Genomic DNA, 23,275 nt, shown 5'->3' with positions numbered 1-23,275 from the left:
GAGGGGAAGGAGGGAGAAAGCAAGGGCTATCTAAAATTAGAGAAGTCAATGTTCATACCGCTGAGGTGTAAACTACCCAAGCAAAATATGAGGTGCTGTTCCTCCAATTTGCGCTGGGCCTCACTCTGACAATGGAGGAGGCCCAGGCCAGAAAGGTTAGATTGGGTATGGGAGTGGGAGTTGAAGTGCTGAGCAACCGGAAGATCAGGTTGGTTAAGACGGACTGAGCGGAGATGTTCAGCGATGCAATCGCCGAGCCTGCGCTTGGTCTCGCCGATGTAGAGAAGTTGACACCTGGAACAGCAGATACAGTAGATGAGGTTGGAGGAGGTGCAGGTGAACTCTGCCTCACCTGGTAAGACTGATTTGGTCCTTGGATGGAGTTGAGGGGGGAGGTAAAGGGACAAGTGTTGCAGGGCAAAATACCCAGGGAAGGGGTGGTATGGATGGGAAGGGAAGAATTGACCAGGGAGTTATGGAAGGAATGGTCTCTGAGGAAAGCAGAAAGGGAAGGAGATGGGAAGAAGTGACCAGTAGTGGGATCCCATTGGAGGTGGCAAAAATGTTGGAGGATTATCTGTTGTATGCGACGGCTGATGTGGTGAAAGGTAAGGACAAGGGGGACTCTGTCCTTGTTACGAATAGGGGCAGTGGGAATAAGAGTGGAGCTGCGGGATATAGAGGAGACCCTCATCTATAATGGAAGAGGGGAACCCCTAGGATGGAACACCTCATCCTGGGCCCAGATGCGGTGTAGCCGGAGGAATTGGGAGTAGGGGATAAAGTCTTTACAGGAAGCAGGGTGGGAAGAAGAGTAGTCAAGATAGCTATGGGAGTCAGTGGGTTTGTAGTAGATATCGGTCAGTAGTCTGTTGCCTGTGATGGAGATGGTGAGATCTAGAAATGGTAGGGAGATGCCTGAAATGGTCCAAGTGAATTTGATTTAATTTTAGATAGCCATTGCTTTCTCCCTCCTTTTCCTCTCCCTTTCCAGTTCGCCCACGTCTAACTGTCTCCACCTACTTCCTTTCTTCCCCCCCCCCTGAAGAAGGGTCTCGAGCCGAAATGTCGCCAATTCCTTCTTTCCGTAGATGCTGTCTCATCCGCTGAGTTTCTCCAGCATTTTTTGTCCACCTTCGATTTTTCCAGCATCTTCAGTTCTTTCTTAAATAATAAAATAGCAGTTTTCCACAGGGGCAAAGGAGGATGTAGGGACCATGTGATTTGCTTCCTGCTTGTATTCTTATGTAGGACACAGACAGACATAAACATTTAGTGTATCTACTGCAACTGGTCAAGAAAAACTATGTATAGACTATCAATGTAAAGCACCAGTGAAGAAAAAAAGAAATCAGCGGTAGGAATGTGAAATTCACTATTACAGGGCATGTGGATAGCCTGGATGTATTTAATTGGAAGCTGGAGGTGGCAAAAGGAGGGTGAGCATATGAAGGGGAAAGGACTAAAAGAATATGTTAATTGCATTGGAAGTTGTATGATGGGCAGGAGGACCATGTCAAAAACAAACATCGACATAGGTTTGCTGCATAGCTGCATAAATCTATTACTGAGAAGGTAGTCTCAATGTATCTTAGTGTAACCAACTTGTCTGCTGCAGAAGGCCACAAATCCTTTTCGTGAAGCAGTGCACTTTTCATTTCCACTCGCTGATAGAAAAATTAAATTGTTTAGCCCACTTAAATCATTTAGTGTTTTTAGACATGTTACCAGTAAATGAAAATTAAAAAGAATATCCAGGTTCTGGAAATCTGAAACACAAACAGAAACTCCCGCAGCATGGAGTTCTCGAAGTTCGTCTGAACGTGGGCTCCGTGATGTTAAGCCCGCAAGCACCCATGGTTGGAGCTCCGAGGTCGATCCCTGGCAAAGGGATCGCGAGTTCCATGATGTTAAAATCCAGTAGGCTCCCCGCAGTGGAGCTGTCGCAATCGGTCTCCAGCAAAGGCCGGCAACTCCTCGATGTTAGGCCGCAGTGCGGACTGAGATACGATACGGAAAAAAAATCGCTTCTCCGTCGAGGTAAGAGATTAGAAAAAGTTTCCCTCAACCCCCACATAAAAACAAGCTAAAGAGCACTTAAAACATACATTTAACGCGTACAATTAAAACACAGGCAGACTGTTTGAGAGGTAGCCATTGCTGGCGCCACCTGGTGGATGGGAACGTTCATGCCCAATTATAATATACTGTATATTTGACCTTTAATTTGTACTTTTGTCTGATTTAAATTAGGAATCTATTGAGCACAGATCATCACATGAGACCCAGTCACCGCCAGTAGTTGCTCATGATTTCCGATCATTAAGGCAACCTGAACTCAAAGGGAAGAAGATTTCGGATAGACTGTGCATGTCTGAGCCACCAGACCACGGTAAGAAAGTATCCCATCTTTCTGCTGCTTTTGTAAAGGTGTTGATATCGTATAGCATTTTATGAGGAAAGAGAATGGCTACTCCATTAGAGAGGTGACATGGTGGCAGTGTTCATAGAATGTTCCAAAGCTACAAATTGATATCTACAGTGAACAGTAACTACTTCATTTCTTTATCTTCTTCACCCCCACCACAATTGTGTAGCCTCTTATATTTGTGTCCCCACAGTTGTTGTTCTCATCCAATCTGCCATGTTCTTGTCAACACTGGGAGCAAGTTCCAAATGCATGATAAACAGCAGGAAAGGGTGAAGATACTCCTCACTGAATCTGTACTTCCCTGGTATATAATAAAACTTATCATCACTGAAATGTAAGAGATGCAACCACTATCTAGTTGTGTGACTGTCTCATGGATCAATATTCTAAGCAACTCTACCCCTCACCGTGGCATTATGGTATATGGACCCCATCTTAGCAATGTGAGCCAAAGTTCTCAATGACAAAAGAAAAGGAAGAGGGCACATACCCATTAAAACTTGCATTTGTTATTTAGTAAATTCATGGGTCTTGGTAAATGTTGATCAACTTCAGCTATCTACACCCCCCCCCCCCCCCACCTTTACTTCCCTTGACTCAAGTTCAAGTTCAAGTGAGTTTATTGTCATGTGTCCCTGTATAGGACAATGAAATTCTTGCTTTGCTTAAGCACACAGAAGATAGTAGGCATTTACTACAAAACAGATAAATGTGTCCATATACCATGATATAAATATATACACACATGAATAAATAAACTGGTAAAGTGCAAATAACAGAAAGTGGTTATTAATAATCAGAGTTTTGTCCGAGCCAGGTTTAATAGCCTGATGGCTGTGGGGAAGTAGCTATTCCTGAACCTGGTTGTTGCAGTCTTCAGGCTCCTGTACCTTCAACCTGAAGGTAGCAGGGAGATGAGTGTGTGGCCAGGATGGTGTGGGTCTTTGATGATACTGCCAGCCTTTTTGAGGCAGCGACTACGATAAATCCCCTTGATGGAAGGAAGGTCAGAGCCGATGATGGACTGGGCAGTGTTTACTACTTTTTGTAGTCTTTTCCTCTCCAGGGCGCTCAAATTGCCGAACCAAGCCACGATGCAACCGGTCAGTATGCTCTCTACTGTGCACCTGTAGAAGTTAGAGAGAGTCTTCCTTGACAATCCGACTCTCTGTAATCTTCTCAGGAAGTAGAGGCGCTGATGAGCTTTTTTGATAATTGCGTTAGTGTTCTCGGACCAGGAAAGATCTTCAGAGATGTGCACGCCCAGGAATTTGAAGTTCTTGACCCTTTCAACCATCGACCCGCTGATATAAATGGGGCTGTGGGTCCCCCTCCTACTCCTTCCAAAGTCCACAATCAGTTCCTTGGTTTTGCTGGTGTTGAGGGCCAGGTTATTGCGCTGGCATCATATGGACAGTTGCTCGATCTCTCTTCTGTATTCTGACTCATCCCCATCAGTGATACGCCCCACAATAGTGGTGTCGTCAGCGAACTTGATGATGGAGTTCGCACTGTGGTTCGCTACGCAGTCATGGGTATAGAGTGAGTACAGCAGGGGGCTGAGCACGCAGCCTTGAGGTGCTCCCGTGCTTATTGTTATCGAGGCTGACACATTTCCACCAATAAGAACAGACTGTGGTCTGTGGATGAGGAAGTCGAGGATCCAGTTGCAGAGGGATGCGCAGAGACCCAGTTCTGCGAGTTTGGTAACCAGTTTGGAGGGGATGATTGTGTTAAATGCCGAGCTGTAATCAATGAATAACAGCCTGACATATGAGTTTTTGTTGTCCAAGTGGTCCAGTGCGGAGTGGAGGGCCAGCGAGATCGCATCCACCGTTGATCTGTTGTGGCGGTACGCGAACTGCAGTGGGTCCAGGTTTTTGTCGAGGTAGGAGTTGATTTGCTCCATGATCAACCTCTCAAAGCACTTCATCACCACCAGCGTTAGTGCCACTGGTCGATAGTCATTGAGGCACGTCACCTTACTCTTCTTGGGCACTGGTATAATTGATGCCCTTTTAAAGCAGGTGGGGACCTCAGAACTCAGAAGTGAGAGGTTGAAAATGTCCGTAAAAACTCCCGCAATTGGTCCGCACACTCACCCCTTAAGTCTCAGTCTTGAATATACTCAGTGGCTGAGGATTCAAATTGTCTGAGGTGAGAATTTCAAAGGTTTACAACATCTGAGTGTTTTCTTTTTCCTCATCTCTGTCTACGTGTCCAACCATTGTTGGCTGTGATGACATATCCACAGATTTAACAGGGTGCAGATATGACAGTTATTTGCTTCACTGGATTTTAATTTTAATTTCCCATGTAATATAAATAAATAATGTTCTACATTTTGTTACTCACAAAATAACTTATTGCCCCAAGCCTATACAAACTACGTGTTAAAGGTAAAAAAGAGCACCTCCATAACCTCGCTGTCTCACATTAGCAATTTAACCAACTTCCTTCTTTCTCCTTACTCATTCCCTGGCTGACACAGTCAATAACAAGGTCAGCATTTACTTCCAATTCCTCATTGTCCTTAGTGGTGACAGTGGTGAGCTGCCTTATTGAGCTGCAGCTGTACCTGCGGTGAAGATTTACAGAAAATTCCTAGATTCTGATGAAAGAATAGAGAGACTCCCCAAATGAAGGATGGAGAGAGGATTTATGAAAATCAAAACTCCAGGTACTGTGATTTTGAAATAATAGAAAATATTGGAAGAACTCACCGTTAGTCAGCATCTGTGTAAGGAGAAGCAGAATTAATGTTTCACATCAAACACTCTTCAGTCAGATCTGAGTATTTTTGGCATTGGACTCCATTAATAATGTGGATTTTTTTGTAGCTGTGTGCTTTGTCCAGCACATTATTTCTAGTTTGCTTTTCTATTGATATTGATAAGGATGTCATACTCATTAAATTGGAGGCACAATAAATTGTCAACTGTACAGCAATCAAAATCAATTTACTCAACAATGAAAATAGTAGTGAAGGGAACTATAATGACTTCTGCCATTACAAACAGAATAATGTCTGCTGCCACTTGCAGTGCATAGAGACTCACAACATAGATTTGTGTAAAGCTCTCACTCACAGTTGTCATAGATCTTGATTGGCAGCAGACAGTGTAATATGGAAGACACAAAGTAACTCAACGAGTCAGGCAGCATCTCAGGAGAACACGGACAAATTACATTTTAGGTCAGGACCCTTCTTCAGCCTTGTTTCAGAAGTGTATACCCCATTATGGTACTGCTATTTTGGGCACTTTTTAAAAAAAAATTATGATTTCTAAATTTAAATTAAGACAGCACAGACATTTCTTCACTCTCAAAATATGTGCAATTCAAATGCAACAATGGCATGCATTTATAGCATCCCTCAGAATATACATTGGTGCTTTACTGTGAAGTGCTTTTGTAGACTAGTTGTTAATTCTGGCTAAATTGGAGCAGCCAGGACATTAAAATTGAGTAAGGGCTTGTGTGCTGCTACGCCATTTTGGTCAAGTTAAATGTGCCTTTGCAGAACTGGGACAATAGACAATAGGTGCAGGAGTAGGCCATTCGGCCCTTTGAGCCAGCACCGCCACTCAATGTGATCATGGCTGATCATCCCCAATCAGTACCCCGTTCCTGCCTTCTCCCCATATCCCCTGACCTCGCTATTTTTAAGAGCCCTATCTAGCTCTCTCTTGAAAGCATCCAGAGAACCCGCCTCCACTGCCCTCTGAGGCAGAGAATTCCACAGACTCACCACTCTCTGTGCGAAAAAGTGTTTCCTCGTCTCCGTTCTAAATGGCTTACTCCTTATTCTTAAACTGTGGCCCCTGGTTCTGGACTCCCCCAACATCGGGAACATGTTTCCTGCCTCTAGCGTGTCCAAACCCGTAACAATCTTATACGTTTCAATGAGATATCCTCTCATCCTTCTAAACCCCAGTGTACAAGCCCAGCTGCTCCTTTCTCTCAGCATATGACAGTCCCGCCATCCCGGGAATTAACCTTGAATTAACAAGCTGCTGGTTTGTCTGTAGCCTAGATAAGAGCTGCAGAGGAAAAATGGGACATCTGCAGGGTCTTACAATAAGGTGTAGAATGCATGGAACTGATTGGGTCAATGCAAACCAGGTATACCTAGTGTAAATAATGTTGCAAAGCCTTATTTGGATAGTTGTTGATTGGTTGAAATGTTAAGCTTTGTCTGGGTTGACTGAATCCCAGGGCACATGTTGCATAATTCATCTGTGTTAACTTCCATCTCGAAGCTTCGCCAGATACAATGTATTAGTTACTGTGTTATTGTGTTAGGGAACTGTCTATCATGTACTGTGTTAATCGATATGTGTTATCGGACTGTAGAGAGACCACCCCCATGTAGTTTTGCCCCTCAAGGTTCAGGGACCTATAAAAGGTAGCTCCCATGAGGAAGAAGGCTTGGGATTGCGTGACCTTTTGGAGTGTCTCTGCTTGCACGAGGCTAGAAGGGCTTGGCTAAGCAGATACAAGGATCGAACCCACGATGGTTAGGTATTGTATAGGGGGATTTGTGTTGTGTTATCCAAAATAAAGTTTGGTTGCTCAAGTGCTTGATTCAGTATTTTATTGACTGAAACTAGACTGGAGGGAGCTTAGAACAAGCTATTTATATAGTCACCATTTCAGTTTAAGAAATGCATCATTTCATCCAACAAGATCTCAGCAGCAGCAAGAACATAACAATGACCTGCTTAACCTTTTCTTTTAAAATGTTGATTGACAGATAAATATTGGTTTGGACTCTGAGGATAATTCACCTGGTATTTTTCAAGATAATGCTGTGTGACCTATTATATCGACAGGCATGCCAATAGGGTTTGTGATTAGCTTTGCTGCTGATAGACAGCACCATCCGCTCAGTGCAATATGAGAAGCGTCAGCCTGGACTGTTGAGTTCAAGTCTCTAGATTGAAGCTTGAACGTACAGCCAACAGAATTAGAGATGAGTATGCTGACTCACTGTCCACTGCCACTCACTTATGGAGCTTTTACATTTAAGATAAATCTTCTGGGTGCAAGGGCACTGGTGAATATATTCTAATTGCTGTTGACATATTAAAAAATTATGAATACTTGCCTTCAATGAATCAATGCAACACATTCTAGTCTAGACATAACATGGCTGTCATTTTGAAATGAAAATCAAAAAACTACAGATGATGAAAATTTAAAATCAAGACAAAAATCAGGAAATATGCTGCAGGTCAGGCGGCATCCCTGGGAAGAGAAAGTGAGTTAACCTAGTGAGATTAGAGATGTTGGCTGAGCTGCAGAACATTTACAGCATTTCCTGGTTTTTCTTCCTCTTTTTGAGATGTGCCAACTATCAGCTACATAATAAAACAGGCACCAATCCCACACATTCTCCCACTCAAACACACTCCACACTGTATTCCTTCCCTCTCTCAGGCATTCCCAACCAACTCTTCCTCCGCACAAACCCTACCAACCTCATTTATTCCCTCCCTGATACACTCTACACCTCTGTTTCCTCTGTCTTTTTCACTCCCGCCCCAAGTGGGTACCAAGGAGAAAGTCGGACCACACAAGGATAAAGGAAGAAAATTGTGCATGTAGTCAGCGGATGCAGGTGAGGAACTAAATTAGTACTTTGCATCTGCATTCACCAAGGAGATGGTGGACAGTGAAATCAGTGCGGAGAAGACTAATATGCTGGGGCATTATGCAATCAAGGAGGAGATGGGGTTGGGGCTCTTGCAGAGCACTAAAGTGGATAAATCCTCAAAGCCATGGGATATTGACTTCTAGAACTTCAAGTAGCCCTTGCTTTCCCTCTCTCCACCCCTCCCCCTTCACAGTTCTACGACCAGTCTGACTGTCTCCGATTGCAAAGGGAGATAAAGGGAAAAAAGGGGGGACAATGAGAAGCAGGTATGGGGAGGGTGATAACTTGGATAAGCAGCAATAAAGGCTGCAATTGCTGGAATGTGAAAAATAAGAAAAGTGATAATGGAAAGCATTGAAGGGAGGGATGGGCAGCTGAAACCAGATGGTGGAAGTTAATCTAGTGGGTGAAGTGTGTGAATGCAGGTGGATGAAACCAGGAATGGAATGGAGATGAAAAAGGGTGATGGGGGCTGGAGGGGAGGGTGAGGGAAAGGGAATAATAATGAGAGAACCAGGGATGGAATAGAGTGGGGCGAAAGAGATGGTTGAGGGAGGGGGATCAGGAGGAATGGTTGAAATTGGAGAATTCAATGTTGATACTGTGGTTGCTATTATCTGATTGAGGCCCAATGCCTTTATATCCCACCTGCTGCAAACATGTAGTTCCTACAGGAAGGTACACACAAAATGCTGGAGTAACTTGGCGGGTGAGGCAGCATCTCTGGAGAAAAAGAACGGGCGACGTTTTGGGTCAAGGCCCATCTTCAGTCTGAAGAAGGGTCTCGACCTGAAAAGTCGCCCATTCCTTCTCTCCAGAGATGCTGCCTCACCCGCTGAGTTAATCCAGCATTTTGTGTGTACCTTCGATTTAAACCATCATTTGCAGTTCTTTCTTACACATATTTTCATCTACGAACCACTACTCTGCTAGACTTATAGCTGAATGATGCTAAATTGCATCTGTAACTTTATTTTTTACATGATTTCTGAAGAAACCTTAGCCTTTCACCAATCTTCAGCCTTTTTGCCTTTTTCTATATCAACATTATGAGCCTCTTTTGATCTTATACCACCTTAAACTCCTCTTGATTGCCAAGTCTGACACTTTTTCTATTGCCGTCTTTTGCCTTGAAGGGATTATATTATTAATTCTTTAAATGTTAGCCATAGCTGGCCTGTTATATTTTTCATGTAGACATCCATTCTTGCATAACCACCTCAAGCTTCATGCCTTTATATTTTGCAAAATACAAAGGCATGAAGCTTGAGGTGGTTATGCAAGAATGGAAGTCTACATGAAAATATATAAACACTGATTCCCAATGATCACTGTTCTATAAATGTCCTTAACTACCAGGTCATCAATTAATCCTTTCTGATTACACAATATGAAATCTAATAACCTCTTGACTTGTTGGTTAGTTCCTCAGCATAATTAATTTAGAAAACCAGAAGGACTGTGTTTAGGTGAGTGGTAGAATCTGAGGAAGTTGATGTGGGGACAATTACATAATGTAAGGTTAATGTAGTTGGTCGTTTGATGGTCGGCATAGACACAGTGGGCAGAATGGCCCATTTCTGTGCTGTATCTCCAGTGACTATAAGCCACAGCCATTATGTGTTATAAAACCTGGTTTTTGCAGCATTCACTGATGCACACATTGGAATTCTCCTGTAATCCCTTAGAGATTTGCAGTGCCAGGTTTTTTTTTAATGCCCTAATTTTTTTTTCTGCATTATTCAGCTTTCAGGTCAGTATTTCCAGTGCATCCATGCCTCCAGAATGATTGATACAATTTACCTTACAGCAAAGGATGTGGCTCTCTATTTACACAAACTTTACAAAACATCCCATTTAGCTATTGTAATACCTTTTAACACAGTTTAATCCTGTCCTTACCTGTGATCAAATATATTATCCCAACTCAACAGCACTGTGCGTTGATCCAGATGATATTTAGCACCACTTAGTGTCACTGGGATAAATGTATATTTTAAGATATGTTTTCTGCTAAGGTTCTAACCTAAAGAAAACACTGCCTTTCTGGGCAATAGCTCATTTTGAATATTCTTATTTAATATTCATGTCGCATGTTACAAATTGAAAATAGAGCATGAATTGGCTGAAGGAATTACTTTGAAAGTAGGCTTTTATCTTTTTAATTGGTGGCTGCTATTACATAGAACAGAAACAGTGCAGCACAAGAACTGGCCATTTGGCACACAATGTCTTTGCCGAACATGATGCCAAGACTGCCAAGACCGTCACTTAACTATCTGCACATATACCGTACCCCTCCAATCCCTGCATGTCAATATACCTATCCGAAAATCTTTTAAATACCACTAATGCATCTGCTTTAACCGCCATCCCTGGCAGTGTGTTCCAGGCTCTCACCACCCTCGGTTTAAAAAAAAAAACTTGTCCTGCACATCTTTAAATGTTGCCCCTCTCACCTGAAAGCCTTGCCCTCTAATATTTGATTTTTACATCCTAGGAAAAGGATTCTGACCATCTACCCTATCTATGCCCCTCATAATTTTACATACTTCTACAAGGTCTCCCCGCAATATCTGGCATTCCAGAGAAAACAATTCAAGTCTGTCCAACCTCTTACTGTAGATAAAGCTCCCTAATATTCTGGTAAGCCTTCTCTGCACCCTTTCCAAAGCCTCTACATCCTTCCTGAAATGGGGCGACCAGAACTGCATGCAATACTCCAAATGCAGCCTAATCAATCTATTATAAAGCTGCACCATGACTTAATGCCCTGACCTATAAAAGCAAGCATAGCATATGCCGCCTTTACCACTCTGTCTACATTTAAAGACTGCATGGATGAACTACAAAAATTGTTCATCCCAGTTTGGCAAAAGAATAAATCAGGGAAGGTAGTGCATCCGTGGATAACAAGGGAAATCAGGGACAGTATCAAAGCGAAGGATGATGCGTACAAATTAGCCAGAAAAAGCAGCATACCAGAGGACTGGGAGAAATTCAGTGTCCAGCAGAGGAGGACAAAGGGCTTAATTAGGAAAGGGAAAATAGATTATGAAAGAAAACTGGCAGGGAACATAAAAACTGACTGCAAAAGTTTTTATAGATAGGTGAAAAGAAAGAGATTAGTTAAAACAAATGTAGGTCCCTTGCAGTCAGAAACAGGTGTTGATCATGGGGAACAAGGATATGGCGGACCAATTGAATAACTACTTTGGTTCCGTCTTCACTAAGGAAGACATAAATTATCTGCTGGAAATAGCAGGGGAGTTGGTCAAAGGAGTTGGAGGAATTGAGTGAAATCCAGGTTAGTCGGGAAGTGGTGTTGGGTAAATTGAATGGATTAAAGGCCGATAAATCCCCAGGGCCAGATAGGCTGCATCCCAGAGTACTTAAGGAAGTAGCTCCAGAAATAGTGGATGCATTAGTAATAATCTTTCAAAACTCTTTAGATTCTGGAGTAGTTCTTGAGGATTGGCGGGTAGCAAACGTAACCCCACTTTTTAAGAAGGGAGGGAGAGAGAAAATGGGGAATTACAGACCAGTTAGTCTAACATCGGTAGTGGGGAAACTGCTAGAGTCAGTTATTAAAGATGGGATAGCAGCACATTTGGAAAGTGGTGAAATCATTGGACAAAGTCAGCATGGATTTACGAAAGGTAAATCATGTCTGACGAATCTTATAGAATTTTTCGAGGATGTAACTAGTAGCGTGGATAGGGGAGAACCAGTGGATGTGGTGTATCTAGACTTCCAGAAGGCTTTCGACAAGGTCCCACATAAGAGATTAGTATACAAACTTAAAGCACACGGCATTGGGGGTTCAGTATTGATGTGGATAGAAAACTGGCTGGCAAACAGGAAGCAAAGAGTAGGAGCAAACGGGTCCTTTTCACAATGGCGGGCAGTGACTAGTGGGGTACCGCAAGACTCAGTGCTGGGACCCCAGCTATTTATATATATATTAATTATCTGGATGAGGGAATTGAAGGCAATATCTCCCAGTTTGCGGATGACACTAAGCTGGGGGGCAGTGTTAGCTGTGAGGAGGATGCTAGGAGAGTGCAAGGTGACTTGGATAGGCTGGGTGAGTGGGCAAATGTTTGGCAGATGCAGTATAATGTGGATAAATGTGAGGTTATCCATTTTGGTGGCAAAAAAAGGAAAGCAGACTATTATCTAAATGGTGGCCGATTAGGAAAAGGGGAGATGCAGCGAGACCTGAGTGTCATGGTACACCAGTCATTGTAAGTAGGCATGCAGGTGCAGCAGGCAGTGAAGAAAGGGAATGGTATGTTAGCTTTCATAGCAAAAGGATTTGAGCATAGGAGCAGGGAGGTTCTACTGCAGTTGTACAGGGTCTTGGTGAGACCACACCTGGAGTATTGCATACAGTTTTGGTCTCCAAATCTGAGGAAGGACATTATTGCCATAGAGGGAGTGTAGAGAAGGTTCACCAGACTGAATCCTGGGATGTCAGGACTGTCTTATGAAGAAAGACTGGATAGACTTGGTTTATACTCTCTAGAATTTAGGAGATTGAGAGGGGATCTTATAGAAACTTACAAAATTCTTAAAGGGTTGGACAGGCTAGATGCAGGAAGATTGTTTCCGATGTTGGGGAAGTCCAGGACAAGGGGTCACAGCTTAAGGATAAGGGGGAAATCCTTTAAAACCGAGATGAGAAAAACTTTTTTCACACAGAGAGTGGTGAATCTCTGGAACTCTCTGCCACAGAGGGCAGTTGAGGCCAGTTCATTGGCTATATTTAAGAGGGAGTTAGATGTGGCCCTTGTGGCTAAGGGGATCAGAGGGTATGGAGAGAAGGCAGGTATGGGATACTGAGTTGGATGATCAGCCATGATCATATTGAATGGCGGTGCAGGCTCGAAGGGCAGAATGGCCTACTCCTGCACCTAATTTCTATGTTTCTATGTTTCTACTTGTGTGGCCACTTTCAGGAAGTTATGGACAGACCCCAAAATCCCTTTGCACATCAATGCCGTTATAGGTAATGTCATTCATTGTATATTTCCCACTCACATTTGATCTCCCTTATATATTACCTTAAGACTAAAATTCAAATGGCTTATGGAAACTATTTTCTAAAAATTGTTTTCATGAAAATATTTGCTGACCAACAAGGCAAATATATTTTCATAAGGAGAGTACAAGTTGTTGGAAATGTTTGAAGGGCAATATAACCAAATTAATAAAATAATGGGAAATCACGAGGAAAGTAATTAATCAGGAGGCAATAATCACAATATTAAAAATGATCACTAGTTCATGGTACCTTTTATTGGAATCTTGCTTGCTTTTCTGTTGCTGCTATTTATTTTATTTTCGCTGCAATTTTCTGTTAATATGCAGGTCCAGAAATCAAAGGTGCAAATGGCGTTCAAGGCTTGGCAACATTTTGTCTAGTACCTTATTATTGGCTCAAATAGCCCAGATCATGCATAGCTGCAGCTGTACGTGTTCACAAGCTCCTGTTTAACCAGATGCAGGAAAAATTTTCCTGATTGGGGGTCCAGAACCAAATGTCACTGTTTAAGAATAAGGGGTAGGCCATTTGGGACTGAGATGAGGGAAAACTTTTTCACCCAGAGAGTTGTGAATTTCTGTGGAATTCTCTGCCACTGAAGGTTGTGGAGGCTAATTCACTGGATGTTTTCAAGAGAGAGTTAGATGTAGCTCTGAGGGCTAATGTAATCAAGGGCTATGGAGAGAAAGCAGGAATGGGGTACTGATTTTGGATGATCAACCATGATCATATTGAATGGCGGTGCTGGCTCGAAGGGCAGAATGGCCTACTCCTGCACCTATTTTATATGTCTCTAAAATGAGTAAGAACAGGAAAGGAGTCCAATAGTTTGTTACACATTGGCAATTATCTTTCTGTTAAGTCATTTTGCAAGAGCTGTCTGCACAAGTTGTCTGCACAAACTATTTATTAGACAGTAACTGCCAAACAATATGTTTCAGGATAAAATGGGTTTAATTTATAAAGTGTAACACAACATACAGAAAGCAATGGTTACAATTATTTTTGTGAAGAAGATTCACTGGCTGAAAAAGCCGTGAAAGACGATTCAATTTCAGAAGGGAACTGAATAATTACTTGGAGACATTTGCGGAGCCATAGTAGAGGAACAGCAAAGAGGAACCAGGTTGGTGGGGCTGAAGTCAAGCTAATCCTATTAATGGAAGTCCAATACAATTTTTAAAAAAGTTTTAAAAATATGTCTAATGCATATGTATTACTAATTACCTTCAGTTAGGGAATTATCAGCTAGGCGAGATGAAAGATGCAATGATGGGTGTCATTTTTGCAGATATTTATTTCTGACATAATGTCATTCACCATTCAAACCTCTCTACCACATTTACATTAGTTCCCAATTAACTAGTGCTTTGGTTTTAAATGGACATCATTGCCTTATCATGGCTTGTCCTACAGTGTCTGAAACTTACATCAGTGCTACATTTCTGCTCAAGTCGATCCTTTGCACAACCTGTGTTTTAACCATTACAATTTGAAAATGTTATTTCCTCACTAAACCTTTGTTTCCCTTCTCTTTAAAATCCACCCCTTGTCTGAGCTTTCAGTCACTTGCTCTGATTTCCCATGATGTGACTCATTCAAAATTAACCTGATAATATTTTATTGAAGTGCCCAGGGCCATTTGGCCACATTAAAAGGTGCTACTATATAAATACAAGTTGTTGTTTTTCTTGTTATTGTGTTCCATCTGTCTGCCCTGTCAGTGAATATTTTGGTGCAAATTCTATCTGGTGTCTCTTTTTAAGTCAAAAGTCTTAAGTCTTTTTATTGTAACCTGCTGTTTACAGTTTGCTGCAGTCAGAAGAAGTAAATTACTCATTTCCAGCCATTATCACATTTAAGACAAGTGCAATCGAAGATTTAATACAAACCTTGACAACAGAGGGCCTGCGACAACAGCAGAATGTTTGATTAGCTCGGGGCAGATATTCAACCTTATGCTGAGCATGCAGAATAGTAATAATTTCATGGAATCCATTTTTGCAGGCAGAGCATAGTGACTTTAGATGGAAGTGGAGCCGCATAATGAAGTAGCTAGTGGAACTGGTGCCTTTCAACTCCAGCGATCCAGGTTCAATTCTGAGATCGGGTGCTGTACAGTTTGCCCATTCTCCAAGACCACATGGTGTTCCTCAGGGGGGATCGCTTTCCTCCCAGATCTCAGAAAAGTACAGATTGATGGGTTGATTGGTCACTGAATAGGTCTGAATAGAGTGGAAGTGGAGAGGATGTTTCCACTAGTGGGAGAGTCTAGGACCAGAGGTCATAGTCTCAGAATAAAAGGACGTACCTTTAGGAAGGAGATGAGGAGGAATTTCTTTAGTCAGATGGTGGTGAATCTGTGGAATTGAACCTCCACAGCCTCTGTGCAATGTCAATGGATATTTTTAAGGCAGAGATTGATCGATTCTTGATTCGTACAGGTATTAGGGGTTATGGGGAGAAGGCAGGAGAATGGGGTTGAGAGGGGAAGATAGCTCAGCCATGATTGAATGGGAGAGTAGACTTGATGGGCCAAATAGTCTAATGGCCCTATCTCACGGTACGAGTCCACCCACGAGTGATTCAGAGTTTAAAACAAATCAAACTCGTGGTAATCACGTAGAATTAACGTAGCGGGAACGTCGGAACTTGTAACGGAAGGTGCTCGGGAAATTTGTTAACTCGTGAAAATCTTTCAACATGAAGAAAGATTTCCACGAGTCAAATTTACTCTTGAAGTAAAAATTTTAAACTTTTAAACTTGTTGTAAGAACGTAGTAGCCCTTGAGTTTACCGTAGTGACTCGTGAGTCTACCGTGGGCACTCTTTAACTCAGCGGGACAGGCAGCATATCTCTGGAGAGAAGGGATGGGTGACGGGATGACGTTTCCAAAATTCTGCTGCATCTTTGTGTTACTCCAGCACTGTGTGTTCACTTTTTGTCAACAGGCATCTGCCCTTTCTTGTGTATGACATTATTTGTACCCGTGACAGTTGATTGTCGCTCCCTTCAGTTTCCCAGGGGGTCGGGACGGGACTGAAGTTGGGAGGGAAAGGTGGGGGGGGGGGGGGTGGGGGGGCGGGGGAGGGGGAGGGGGGAAGAACAAATAAATGAAACACCAAAAACGGACAGCAGAGATGTCTTTGCTATACCGCTACAATAATCGGACTATTCGTACTTTGCTGTTTCCTTGATTACAGTTATGTGAAACGACTCTTGTACATTTAATATATCGACGATGTCTGGCAGTGAATCTCACTCTCTAAAATCCGTAGAAAGACACGAAAAGCTGGAGTAACTCAGCGGGTCAGACAGCATCTTTGGAGAAATGGACTAGGCGACTGCAGACTGCAATCTGAAGAAGGGTCTCGACCCAAAATCTCGCCCATTCCTTTTCTCCAGAGATGCTGCCAGTCCCGCTGAGTTACCCCAGCTTTTTGAGCCTATCTACAGTTTAAATCAGCATATGCAGTTCCTTCCTGCACCTCTCAAATCTGTGCCATTATTCAGTACTCCAATTTTTGTTTTATTTAACTAATTCTGGATAATATCGCCCCGTTCGTTGGTCGTACGCCTCTACCCCACCCCTGGTGCTCTAAGAGCATTTGTTTTTTCTTTTACCCCGGGAGGAAAAAAAATCACATCCAGGAGTTCATCTGGAGCAGTTCTCGGATATAACAGCGAATGAAGAGAAATTGGCGTGTTATTTAGAAATTAATCCTTAAAGAGAGCGTAACTCGTTGGATAAATGAGATCGTCACTAGGCAGCATCTCCCCCCTCCAGTCCCGACCCCCTGGGAAATGAACGGAGCGACAATCAATTGCCACGGATACAAATAATGTCATACACAAGAAAGGGCAGATGCCTGTTGACAAAAAGTGAACACACAGTGCTGGAGTAACACAAAGATGCAGCAGAATTTTGGAAACGTCATCCCATCACCCATCCCTTCTCTCCAGAGATGCTGCCTGTCCCGCTGAGTTAAAGAGTGCCCACGGTAGAGTCACGAGTCACTACGGTAAACTCAAGAGCTACTACGTTCTTACAACGAGTTTAAAAGTTTAAAATTTTTACTTCAAGAGTAAATTTGACTCGTGGAAATCTTTCATCATGTTGAAAGATTTTCACGAGTTAACAAGTTTCCCAAGTACCTGCCGTTAGCGTTACGAGTTCCGACGTTCCCGCTACGTTAATTCTACGTGATTACCACGTGTTTGATTTGTTTTAAACTCGGGATCACTCGTGGGTGGACTCGCACCGTGAGACAGGGGTTTAACTCTGCTCTTATCACATGAACTGTAAATTGCTCCCACTTTATATATGTGTGATGGAATCTAGAGGTTGTTGATGGGAATGTGAGTGAAATAAAAATGGAAATTGTGTAAATGGGTTATCAATGATGATGGGGTCTCTGTGGGCCAAAGGGCTTGTCCAATGTATATAATTCTATGATTCGATGTGCATGCAATACGACAATGTCATCATAACAGGCATAAAATGGATTTCTACACTAAAAGATTTTAGGATAAGCAATAAGCTAATTAGATAGATTCGCAATCCAAACAAGGTGACTTAAAAGCAAAAATAAAAGTATTTACAGAGAATCTGAAATAAAATTAGAAAATGCTGGAAGTATGCAGCAGCATCAAAGTTAATGTTTCAGGTCAAATTGATCTTGAGGTGATGTTGTAGGCAGCTTGTCTGCATAAGGATACCAGTTACAGTAAATGTCCACATTAGATAGTACAATTGATATATTGTACAGTGATCCTGCGAGAGAGAGAGAGAGAAATCCAGAGACGGAAAAGATTGTCACTGCTTGTTAGCAGGAGAGTCTCGTTCAAGATTAACAAGCTACCCAATAAACTATAACCATTCTTGTGATCTGCTTGATGTCACCAGCCCCCTTTAACCATCATCTATTTCTACTCCTGTGGCCAAGCACCATCCAACACATCCATCCAGATCACCATCCTCTATCACTAATAACCTCCATCAACATCCAGCCGAGAAATTAGGGGTCCTACCTTTTGTCACTCTCTAGCTTTGCACAACATTTTGGTGATTCCTGATCATCATTTGCATGTACGGCTCAAAGTCAAATTCTGGCGATTATGCTCCTCGGAAGTGACCTGGGGTGTTTCATTGCCGCACGGAAATGGAAACTATTGATTTTGGATTATTCGTGTCAGTATCCCTGATTGACAGTGACAGAATAACTCCATTTTTAGCAAGTGATATTCTGAGATTCCAACCAGTGCTTTGTAATTGAATTCTGCAAATTGGTGGTTAAAGCTAAATTATCTCTCCAAGTCTAAAAGCATGATAGGCACATTAATATTTAGCTCCATTGTCCTTTTTATTGATACTTACAATCTCCTGTGCCATGGTGAGACGGAGATAATGCTGCTTACAATAGTAAAGCTGTTGTGCTGATAACACCACTTCACAATTATTGACGACATCAAACAGTGTTTGTATGATGTAGTTTTCAGAAATTATTTTAATTGTTGTGAGACTACACTGAGAAATTGGGACCATTAGTTCAGTCAGTTTATTTAACATTATTTTAATACTGTAGAACTATCTCAGGGCTCACAAATCAAAACACGGAATGTAGGCAAGAGTAAGGTGGATGCGTCATGAGCCTGCTTCATTATTTTATATTATGTCCACCATCATATCTCCCCCCCCTCCCCCCCCCCCATGTCTCTTATTCCACTTAATATCCAATGATCCATCAATCTTAGGCTGCATTTTCCTCAATGACTGAGCAGCTAGTGCCTTCAACAATAGAGAATTGCAAAAATCCACTCTGTCAAAGTTATTGCAGTATTAAATTATCAATTGCTTCCACCAAATCCATTTCATTAACGAGTGTCAAGAAAAAACAAATCATTTCTTTATGCCCACTGTCAGCATCAGGCATTCCCAAGTCAACCGAATCACAGGACGTAAAGACGATTCTTCAAATGATAAACAGAACCCTTCAGTAAAAAAATTGGAAACGATCACAATTGCATACATTTATGTAGCAGATATCACATAGCAGAAGCTCCCATGGTGTTTCACAGGGATGCTACCATGAGGATACGCCTGGTTTCTTAAGATGCAAACTGCCAAACAATGCGATCTGAAACCATAAGTAGAATTCCTCACATTCACAAATAGACAAAAAACATGCGCTAGATCTGAATGTGAAAGACGAGAAACTATTGCATACAAATTACAACCTTTTGGGTATAAGAGTGTGCCCTGACTTTAAAATTGCTCAGTCCTGATTCTCAGGTGTTAGCTTTGTGACCTGCTAAGCAACTCCAGCCATACAGTATAACACTCAACCTTTGTGAATTTATGTTGTTATTGTGCAGGAAGAAATAAGTTGAGAATCATCGAGTCTATCCTGTGGTTAAAGTAGTTTGCCTGCAAGTTAAGTTAGTAATTACACATCCGAAGTATTTAATTATCTGCAAAGAGCTTTGAGGTATTTTGATATTGTGTGCATGCATTTCTAACTCAAATTTGCCTAATAGCTTATTTACATGTAATAAAAAGGAATGCAAATGCTGGTTTATACCAAAGATAGGCACAAAATGCTGGAGTAATCAGCGGGTCAGGCAGCATCTCTGGAGAACACAGATGGGTGATGTTTTGGGTCGGTAACCTTCAGAGGTTAGCATTTTGTGTCCATCTTTAGCTTAATTACATGATTGTGCATCATTTAAGCAAGTGCATGTCACCGATTGAAAAGTGTTGAAGTACCAAATGTCCTCCGAGAGATGAAGAATTTTCCATCTGTTTTATATTGTTGGCTGGTGCATTCTGGCAATAGGCGCAGAAGACCTTTGCATTATGTCTCTTCTGAAAAAAAAAATGGTTCTTCTGATACTTTAATGCTCCCTCACTAGTCACCATGGAGTTTAGTCAGTGAATATGGAATCATGAATCATCTGACACAGATGAGAGTGGCACTCATTGAGTCACAGGGTGCATAAAAGGAACAGGTTCTGGGGGTGGGGACCATCATTATGTTTTTTTCAGGCAACTGGCGTCAGGTACTCTGGGTCTCAGGAAAAGTGGCAGCTGAAATGAGGCACACTTGGTTGTGTCTAACCAATTAGTTCCGGTCAATTGCAATGGATTAAATCAAGAATATTATCCAGAGGTTCATTCAAGAGCATCAAGGAATTGTACAATTCTCTCCACTTGCAACTGATGATATACCAACTACATCTTCTGTGGTTTGTGAGCTACAGCCATAGCCAGTTCAAATCTTTTTTTTAATGGAATATCTCCTTAAACAATCTGACATCCTTTGGAACATATTACTAACTATCAGACAAAAGGCCAGTTCTATGTTGCCCAAATGGGAAATAGAAACTTTATAAATTATTGTTATACAGATCTGTAAGGAACATTGATGATCATTCACTACCTCAAAATATAATTTGCCATTCATTCATCTCACACTGCTAATGGCACCAGAGAGATTAAAAAGGTTCTGAGGCTGGTAGTTTGATCCCTCAACAGCATCACATGGTGTAATAGAAATGCAGTGAAACTAGCTAAGGCACTGCTAAAAAGGGCCATATTATCAATGTCAAATGCTCTTTTGAGCACCCCGTCCTCCCCAAGGGATGATGAATGGCCCTGATAGAGAGTGAAAAGTAGATGAACTGGGATGCTACTCCAACAACAAGGACTGCTTTATCCAAAGGTGCAGGAAGGCAAATGAAGGTGGTCAAAAGATGTCAAGCACATCACTACACTGTGGTACCACAGCTGAATGTCAGAGACACAGTGAGAATGAAATTTACAACAGACTGACAACAGAACATTATGATGACTTGGCATATGGTGCAGCACAGTTCAGAGATAGATTGAACTTTATCAAATTGTAAATAGCTCTTTCTAAGCTCCCCCCAGTCTAGTTTCAGCCAATAAAATACCGAATCAAGCACTTGAGCAACTAAACTTAATTTTGAATAACACAACACAAATTCTCCTATACAATACCTAACCATCGCGGGTTCGATCCTTGTATCTGCTTAGCCAAGCCCTTCCAGCCTCGTGCAAGCAGAGACACTCCAAAAGGTCACGCAGTCCCAAGCCTTCTTCCAGAAGATCGACATCGGACCTCGTGGGAGCTACCTTTTATAGGTCCCCGAACATTGAGGGGCCGAACCAAATAGGGGTGTTCTCTGTACAGTCCAATAACCCATGTCAATTACAACAGTACATGATGGACAGTTCCCCAACTCAATAACATAGTAACTAATTGCATTCAAAAGGAGCTTCTAGAAAGAAGCCAACACAGATGAATAATGCAACAGAAGGTACACAAAATTGCTGGGGAAACTCAGCGGGTGCAGCAGCATCTATGGAGCGAAGGAAATAGGCGACGTTTCGGGCCAAAACCCTTCTTCAGACTTATGAATAATGCAACATGTGCCTTGAGATTCAAATAACCCAGACAAAGCTTAACATTTCAACCAATCAACAACTATCCAAATAAGGCTTTGCAACATAATTTAAACTATGTATATCTGGTTTGCATTGAACCAATCAGTTCCATGCATTTTACACCTCATTGTAAGACTTCTGCAGATGTCCCATTCTTTCTCTGCAGCGCTTGTCTGGGCCACAGACATACTGGCACCATTCAGCAGCTTGTCTCAGTTCTGCAAAGACACATTTAACGTGACCAAAATGACCTAGCAGCACAGAAGCCCTTACTCAAGCTTAATACCATGGCTGCTCCAATTTAGCCAGGATTAACAAAATGTGTAGGTGACATCATAGAGGAGGTTTCTTTGACACAAGCAGATATGGAGATACCAGGGAGTGCAGACTTTCAGAGAATCAGAACCACATTGAAATAAATTAGGAAGAGTAGCCTGTTTGCTCAAGTAATTGGACTTCGTGTTAAAGTAAGGCAGATAGAAACTAGACAGTTATTTGGATTTTTTTGTTTTTATTTAATTAATAAGGGAGGAATATAATAAATGATATATTGATCTATGGTTAACAATTTTTCCTACAGTGCTCTAATCTCTTTAATGAATATTTAATGGGTCTATCTACTTCTAATCTTGCTACAACATTTGGTGAATAAAGTTCCAGGAGGAGGCTGTTTGAAAGAAAGTGACAATAAAGAAGCTGCTGGCTCTGTAAGCTGTTTCATGAGTAAAGTACCACTGTTGATAGGGCCAGAGGTCATAGCCTCAGAATTAAAGGACGTTCCTTTAGGAAGGAGATGAGGAGGAATTTCTTACCTCAGAGGGGAATGAATCGAATTCATTGCCACGAAAGGCTGTGGAGGCCGTCAATGGATATTTATGGCAGAAATTAATAGATTCTTGATTAGTCAGGGGTTATGGGGAGAAGGCAGGAGAATGGGGTTACGAGGGAAAGATAGATCAGCCATGGTTGAATGGTGAAGTAGACTTGATGGGCTGAATGGCCTAATTCTGCTCCTATCACTTATTAAACATGAAAATACTGACTAATAATAACTAATGCAAAACTCTTGAAAATACTCCAGAACGAAGGTCATCGCCATCCCTAGTAACAACATACATAATGCAGATGACACTTGCAACTCAGCTCCAATTCATCTTCAGTTTATTCACTGAACATCCACAAACAAAAGCCTGAAATTGCTGTGCAACGTATTCTCCAACAATAAAGATCAATGATGAAACACTTAAAACATGGACTGCATATTAAAACTCAGGAGAGAGAAGACAGACATGGATGATGAAATTCACCACTGCTTTCAATGTGCCAACACATCTTTGGTTGACTGAGAAAGAGTAGTTCAGATCAAATCATCAACTCTGGCACAAATCAGTGTTGGCTGCCCGCTTGGATTGTTCTGGGCAGCTTACAACCAAGTGGTGTGAATATTGATTTCTCTAAAGGGGTTGTCCCACTGCGGCGACCTAATTGGCGAGTTTAGAAGAGTTTGCACTCGACTCATACTCGCAGCATGGTCGACACGAGGTTCTAGGAGGTCTTTGTAACTCTCCTTCATGCTCGAGAATAGTCCCCGCGTACTCGCGACCTGTTAGGTCGAGGCGTATTTTTCAACATGCTGAAAAATGCCCGCGAGTAAAAAAAGGTCGCCATGG

The 23,275-nt window shown here is 42.0% G+C and overlaps 1 protein-coding gene across 1 annotated transcript in view; it reads left to right on the top strand.

The window, feature by feature from the left end:
• The window catches only part of nek11 (NIMA related kinase 11), a 254,128-nt gene that overhangs the window by 171,622 nt on the left and 59,231 nt on the right, over positions 1-23,275 (top strand). The window contains exon 12 of the mRNA XM_033048704.1: positions 2,254-2,392. Within this exon, the coding sequence (XP_032904595.1) occupies positions 2,254-2,392 (139 nt within the window). The remainder of the gene's footprint in view (positions 1-2,253; positions 2,393-23,275) is intronic.

This window comes from Amblyraja radiata, chromosome 2, assembly GCF_010909765.2.
Source record: "Amblyraja radiata isolate CabotCenter1 chromosome 2, sAmbRad1.1.pri, whole genome shotgun sequence".
Taxonomy (NCBI): Eukaryota; Metazoa; Chordata; class Chondrichthyes; order Rajiformes; family Rajidae; genus Amblyraja; species Amblyraja radiata.
This window is presented reverse-complemented; position numbering and strand designations above follow the sequence as displayed.